Here is a 7,676-nt window from a genome sequence, read left to right on the forward strand (position 1 = left end):
TGGGTGCTCCGGTTTCCTCCCACAGTCCAAAGATGTACGGGTTAGGTGGACTGTCTCTTAGTGTCAGGGGATCTAGCAGGGTAAATATGTGGGCTTACGGGAATAGGGCCTGTGAGAGATTGTTGTCAATGCAGGTTTAATGGGCCGAATGGCCTTCTTTGGTGTTGTATATTTTAGATCTTATCATTGAATCATACAAGAGGCACTCTGAAATCATGGTCATTTACAAATTACAGAGAGCCTTCAATGTATGAAGTCCTCAAACAACTTAAAATACAGGACATGCAAGCTAGACTGGATTTTCAGAAAGAAATAGCGGGTGATTTTCACAGCCTGTTTCACTGCTCCAGCAGTGCAATAGGCCAGGAGACATCAGCAGAGGCCTTTTACTGGAGGTCGGGGATAAGAGGGTGCCCCCTGAGCATTGCCAGCCTGGTTGTGCAAGTCTGGCCCACTGGCACTGCCCAAGGGGCAAAGTAGCAATATCTAAGAGACACCTTGACACTTGGCATCGGGAAGTGACAAGGGGGTGGGCCAATTGATGGGGGTGGGGAATCCCGCTGCCAATCTGTATTCAGGATCAGTGGCAGAAGGAGAGAAGAGGCTGATAAGGGCCGGCTACTGGGGTGGGGAAACACGTCAGGGCTGGCCCGGAGATGTCCGGGAGGCCAGCAATCAGGGTTGTGCGGGGATCGCAGGGGCAGCATGGCAGGGTGGCAGGGCTGGCCAGCAGTCAGGAGGCAGGCAGTGCGGGGCTACCGCGCACGCGCCGATCTCCGCTCTGACAGATCAGGACACGCGCAGTGATTCACTCAGCGCTATGCTGCCGGCCTCTCCAGCGGGAATAGGCCCTGCCCACCGATTTTCCACGAGGGTCTCCCTGAGGTTCTCCGTAGCGCACAGAGTGTAGAAGGTTCATTGTGAAACAAACCAGCGGGATTTACTCCAGTTTTTACACAAATTCGGCCCTTGAAGTATTTTTGGAAGAATCCCAGCCACAGTGTTGGTGGAATGGAGAGCTAGCTACCCAGCATCCATAGCAGCACATAAACCCTTCTATCTCACGGCAGCTCCTTTGTTGCAATGAATCCTGAGAAAGGTATCCAAGCTACCAAAAATATTCTTCAATACAAACAATACCCATTCTGAAAATAAGATCACAGGCATAAAAAGCACAACGCATGTCCCCAAAATAGCCGTAACGGCAGGTTTCAAATACCCCTCCAGCTGGCTGCTTCTCTTTCCAGACCAAATAGGCTGGGTTTTTTTTTGTAAATAATTGTCAGCAACAAACACATTTGCTCCCTTGTCAGTTTATAGCTCACATCCACTCCTCAAACCAGTAGTATTGAGAGAACTACTCTCCTCTGGCCCAGAGGTTTGGGACTGGCTGTCCCTGCTGCTGGTCTGTTGTCAATTTTACAACAACATTGGGGAATTAGAACAAACTATTGTGCATTTGGGTGGCACAGTGGCATAGTGCGCCACAGCGCCAGGAACCTGGCTTTGGGTGGCTGTCTGAACAGAGAACAGTTGAGGCAGGGTCACTGAATATTTTTAAGGTGGAGGTGAATTTATTCTTGACTAACAAGGGAGTCAAAGGTTATTGGGAGCAATAAGGTAAAAATGTAGAGCTGAGGCCACAATCAGATCTTATTGAATGGCGGAGCAAGCTTGAGGGGCCAAATGGCCTACTCCTGTTCCTAACGCATATATTTATATATAGGTTTGCATTTTTCATAAAATGCAACTGTCTTGCAAGGGCAGCTTGGTCGCACAGTGGTTGGCACTGCTGCCTCAATGTGCCAGTGACCCGAGTTTGATTCCCAGCTTGGGTCACTGTTCGTGTGGAGTTTGTACATTCTCTCTGTGTCTGCGTGGGTTTCCTTTGTGTGCTCCGGTCTCCTCCCACAGTCTGAGGAACTTACTGGTTAGGTGTATTGGCCATGGTAAATTCTTCCACTCGAACAAGTGCTGGAGTGTGGCAACTCGGGAATTTTCACAGTCACTTCATTGCGGTGTTCGTGTAAGCCTACTTGTCACACTAATAAATAAGCTTTAAAAACTTAACAACATCTTAATTATGTATCTTCAAAAAAAAAGATAACCAAGTTGTGGTACAAAACTGCTACCAATTGCTAACATAGGTTATGATGACTGAGGAATAAAATATTGGCCAAAACAACAGAAAATTCAACCCCCCTACCCTCCCTGGGCACCTGCTGGAAATATGCCACAGAATCTTGTCTGACTGAAAGATGAGTCTATGATCGATGTACTTAAGGGGAAACTGTACTAAAGGGAAACCAAGCACTCCAATGATATTTGTGAGGAAAGATGGGAGCAACCCTAGCCATTACCATCTGGAAGGAAGAGAGTGTTTTAAGTTCATTAATGTCACAAGTCAGCTTACATTGAGACTGCAATGATGTTACTCTGAAAATCGCCTAGTCACCACACTGTAACCAGGGCAGGTGAGAGTCAACACATTCCAGTGGCTCTGGAGTCACATGTTGGCCAGACCAGGGAAGGATGGCAGATAGGTTTTTCTGACAATCTGATTGTGTGTCATTTCTATAAACGATTTGGATAAGAATATCGGAGGCACAGAAACATAGAAGTGCAGGCATAGGCCGTTTGGCCCTTTGAGACTTTTCCACCATTCATTTTGATTGTGGCTGATCAAACTCAATATCCCGATCCTGCCCTCTTCTCCCTATCCCTTCAATCCTTTCGCCCCAAGAGCGATATCTAATTTTTTCTTGAAATCATACAACATTTTGGCCTCAATTATTTTCTGTGGTCATGAATTCCTCTGGGTGAAGAAATGTCTCCTCACCTCAGTTCTAAAAGGTTTACCCCCTTATCCTCAAACTATGATCCTAATTCTGTACACCCCCACCATCAGGAACATTCTTTCTGAATATACCCTGCCCAATCCTGTTAGAATTTTATAAGTTTCTGTGAGATTCCCTCACACTGTTCTAAACTCCAGTGAATGCAATCCTAACCAACTTAGTCTCTCCTCATATGACAGACCTGCCATACCAAAAATCAGCCTGGTAAAACTTTGCTGTACTCCCTCTACAGCAAGGACACCAAAACTTCACACCATTTTCCAGGTGTGGCCTCACCAACGTCTTGTACAATTGCAGCAAAACATCCCTATTCCTATATTTAAATCCTTTTGCTAGGAAGGCCGACACACTATTTACCTTTTTTACTGCCTGCTGTACCTGTGAGCTTACTTTCAGCAACTGATGCATGAGGACACCAAGGTCTCGCTGAGTATCCACCTCTCTCAATTTACACCCATTTGAATAATTTCCTATTTTCCTATTATATATACTGAAGTGGATAACCTCACATTTATCCACATTATACTGCATCTTCCATACACATACCCATCACTCACTCAGCCTGTCCAAATCATACTGAAGCATCTCTGCATCCGCCTCACAGCTCACCCTCCCACCCAGCTTTGTACCATCTGCAAATTTGGAGATAATGATTTGGAAGAGGGAACTAAATATATTAATATATGTGAACAGTTTAGGTCCAAACACAGATCCTTGCTTGTCACTGACTGCCAATCAGAACAATACCTATTTAACCAACTCTTTGTTTCCTATCTGCTAACCAGCTTTCGAACCACCTCAAGACTTTACCCGCAATCCCATGTGCTGTAACTTTACACAGTAATCTGCTACATGAGACCTTATCGAAACCCTTCCAAAAGTCTCAATAAACCACATCTACCGGTCACCTTGGCCAACTCGACTAGCTACATCTCAAAGAATTCCAATAGATTCATCAAGCATGATTTCTCCTTTGTAAATCCATGCTAGCTTTGTCTGATTATACTACTGCATTCCAAATGCTGAGTAATGAAATCCTTGATAAGACTCTAGCAACTTCCCCAGTACTGACGTTAGGCACAGTGGTTAGTGTTGCTGCCTTGCAGTGACAGGAGTGTGCGGAGTCTGTACGTTCTCCCCATGTCTGGGTGGGTTTCCTCCGTGCGCTCCGTTTTCCTACTGCAGTCCAAAAGATGTGCTGATTAGGTGTATTGGCCAAGCAGGACTAGAGGGCACAGCCTCAAGACGGGGGGGGGGGGGGGGGGGGGGGGGGGCAGTTTAGAACGGAGTTGAGGAAGAACTTCTTCACTCAAAGGGTGGTGAATCTCTGGAATTCTCTACCCGTTGACGTGGTGGAGGCTACCTCGCTAAATATATTTAAAACGCGGGTAGATAGGTTTTTGGTAGGCAAGGGAATTAAGGGTTATGGGGAGAAAGCGGGAAAGTGGAACTGAGCCACTTCGGATCAGCCATGATCTTATTGAATGGCGGGGCAGGCTCGAGGGGCTAGATGGCCTACTCCTGCTCCTATTTCTTATGTTCTTAAGCTAAATTCTCTCTCAGTGTCCCCAAACAGGTGCTGGAGGTACATGCTTCTGTCTTCACAAAGGAAGACATGAATAAAAATATGAATTTAGTTCCTCAACTATTTCTTTGTTCGCTGGTATGAATTCACTAATTTCTGATTATCAGGGGCCTATATTAACTTTTGTCAATCTTTTCCTCTTTACATACCTGTAGAAACTTTTACAATCAGTTTTTAACATTCCTCGCTAGCTTACATTAATATCCTTCTTAATCAATCCTCCTTCTTAATTGGTCCTCCTTTTCTGAATTCTAAACTGCACGCAATCATTAGGTCTATTGCCTTCTTTCTTGCCAATTTGTATGCTTCTTCTTTGAATCTAATACTAACTCTAATTTCCCCTGTAATCTATGGTTTGGCCACTGTTCCTTTACCACGCTTGCACCAAACAGGAATAAACAACTTCTGGAGTTCACCTATTTGTTTCTTAAATACCTACCATTGCCTAATCACCGTCCTTCCTTTCAGTAACGTTCCCCAGTCCTACATAGGAAATTCACGCCTCATACCATCAGGACACTCGCTCAGAATCAAACATGTCATTATCCACCTTGACAAAGTCTTAGGACAAGGAAAAGTACAGCACAGGCCCTTCAGCCCTCGAAGGCTGCACCAATCACGATGCCTGCCTAAACTGAAATGTTATACACCTATAGAGTCCGTATCCTTCCATTCCCATCCTATTCATGTATTCGTCTAGTTACCCCTTAAATCCTGTTATCATGCCCGGCCCCGCCAGCTCCCCAGGCAGCACATTCACCATTCTGTGTAAAAAACTTGCCTCATACATCTCCTCTACTCTAAACATTTCCCCATGCACCTTAAACCTATGTCCCCTCGTACCTGACTTTTCTACCCTAAGAAAGAGCATCTGACTGACCCACTCTGTTCATGCCACTCATAACCTCTATCAGGTCACCCCTCAACCTTCATCATTCCAGCGAGAACAAATTGAGTTTATCCACCCTCTCCTCATAGCTAATACCCACCAGGTCAGGCAACACCCTGGTAAACTTCTTCTGCATCCTCTCCAAAGCATCCACATCCTTCTGGTAGTGTACTGACCAGAGCTGAATACAAATTTCAATAAGAGCAGCCTATTGGGTGACATTTCATAAAATCCCTACAGTACAAAAGGAGGCCATTCAGCCCATTGAGTCTGTACCAACTGCAATCGCAATCAGGCACAATTCCTGTAACCCTCATTTACCCTGCTAATCTCCCTGACACTAGGGTCAATTTCACATGTGCAATCAATCTAACCCACACATCTTTGGACAGCGGAGCAAACCCATGCAGACTCGGGGAGAATGTGCAGACTCCACACAGACAGTGACCCAAGCCAGAAATCGAACCCAGGTCTCTGGCGCTGTGAGAGAGCAGTGCTAACCACTGCGTCACTGTGCTGCCCGTGTTGGGCCAAAGGGCCCCTTCCTGTGCTGTATATCTCAGTGGCTCTATGTCAGAGGGAGTTTGGCAACTGTATACATTTCACAGAACTACATACACACAGAAAGGTCCACAAAAATAAAATGCAACAAAATTCATGATTATTTACCTATTGTACTCAGAGAAGACATAGAGAGAGGCTGCAGCTTCTCTGCTGCCAGACCCCACCACCTGCAGATAGACAGTGGCAGGTCCATGGGTGTCCACACCTCTCCTCTTCTCCCGGGACTTGATGTGTCTCAGGGTGTCCTTGGGGGGCTTCTCCCTCCTGCTGGAGGGGGTCCTGCGGTCCCCAGCCAGGCTGAGGGACATGGTGAAGAGGCGCAGGGGAGAGGCAGAGGGTGCAGGGAGGGAGAGCCTGAAGCAGCAGCGGTGTTGCAGCGCCCGGACAGACAGTCTCTGCAGCAACATGCAGAATGGAGATTCAGCAGCTCTCTGCACACACACTCTCCCCTCTCTCTCTCTCTGTCTGTCCACACACACACACACTCTCTCTCTCTGCACACTCTCCTCTCTCTCTCTCTCTCTGTCTGTCTGTCCACACACTCTCTCTCTGCACACTCTCCTCTCTCTCTGTCCACATTCACTATCCTTCCGTCGCTGTTTCTGACAACTTCTGGTGCTGCAGTCCCCGCCCCCGGAGATGCCAGATGAAAGCAACTTCCGCAATGCGTGCAGAAAGGAACGGGAGAGGCAGTGAGAAACGAGAGCCCTTTAAACAGCTTAGACCACCGGACACACAACTCACAGTGCAAGCCCCCCCGCTCTCCTGTGTGAGCAGTCTGAGCCACAACCATTCAACTGCTCCTGATATCAGAGAGAGAAACACACACTGCGGCCAAAAAAGCCCACAGCTTTAAGCAGCCAGGGTGAGAAGCTGCATTGCGAGTCCACACTGCCAGCGCTGACCCCCCCCCATCAACACACAGCATTGGCCTGGGAGCTGCAGGCAACTTACTACAAAACTCAACTGTTTCACCAGACAAATAAAACACACACACACACTTTGCAAACAGGCCCAGCTCCCCCTGAGCAGCAATGATACAAAGGTACAAATTGGAGGATCTTAAAATGTTACATAAATGTGGAGGAGGCTATTGTGGCTGAGGGGAGAGGGGAGAGGGGAAGAAAGGGGGGAGAGGGAAGAGAGGGGGGAGAGGGGAAGAAAGGGGGGAGAGGGGGGAGAGGGGAAGGGGGGGAGAGAGGGGGGAGAGGGGAAGGGGGGGGAGAGGGGAAGGGGGGGAGAGGGGAAGGGGGGGAGAGAGGGGGGAGAGGGGAAGGGGGGGGAGAGGGGAAGGGGGAGAGAGGGGGGAGAGGGGAAGGGGGAGAGAGGGGGCAAAGTGGGGAGAGGGGCAAAGGGAGAGGGGGTCGGAGGGGGAAGGGCAAATAAGGGGAGGGGAGATGGAAGGAAGGGGAGGTAGAAGTGTGAGGTTATCCACTTTGAAAGGAATAATAGTAAAATGGACTATTATTTAAACAGTGAAAAATTACAACATGCTACGGTGCAGAGGGACCTGGGGGTCCTTGTGCATGAATCACAAAAAAACTCAGTCTGCAGGTGATCGAGAAGGCAAATGGAATGTTGGCCTTTATAGTGAGGGGGATTGAATATATAAACAGGGAGGTCTTGCTGCAATTGTACAAGGTACTGGCAAGGCTGCAACTAGAGAGTACAGTGTGCGATTTTGGACTCCTTATTTGCGAAAGGATATATTGGCCTTGGAGGGAGTACAGAGAAGGTTCAGCAGGCTGATACCAGAGATGAGGGGGTTAGTCCATGAGGA

At 47.7% G+C, this 7,676-nt stretch overlaps 1 protein-coding gene across 1 annotated transcript in view; it reads right to left on the bottom strand.

Moving 5' to 3' along the window:
- The window catches only part of elac2 (elaC ribonuclease Z 2), a 64,780-nt gene extending 58,424 nt beyond the window's left edge, over positions 1–6,356 (bottom strand). Inside the window, exon 1 of the mRNA XM_080209044.1 lies at positions 6,002–6,356. Coding sequence (XP_080065170.1) covers positions 6,002–6,303 — 302 coding nt within the window. The 5' untranslated portion in view covers positions 6,304–6,356. The remainder of the gene's footprint in view (positions 1–6,001) is intronic.
- Between the last annotated feature and the right edge of the window lie 1,320 nt (positions 6,357–7,676).

Source organism: Carcharhinus amblyrhynchos, chromosome 21, assembly GCF_965287045.1.
Source record: "Carcharhinus amblyrhynchos chromosome 21, sCarAmb.v2.hapA, whole genome shotgun sequence".
In the NCBI taxonomy this organism is placed as follows: domain Eukaryota; kingdom Metazoa; phylum Chordata; class Chondrichthyes; order Carcharhiniformes; family Carcharhinidae; genus Carcharhinus; species Carcharhinus amblyrhynchos.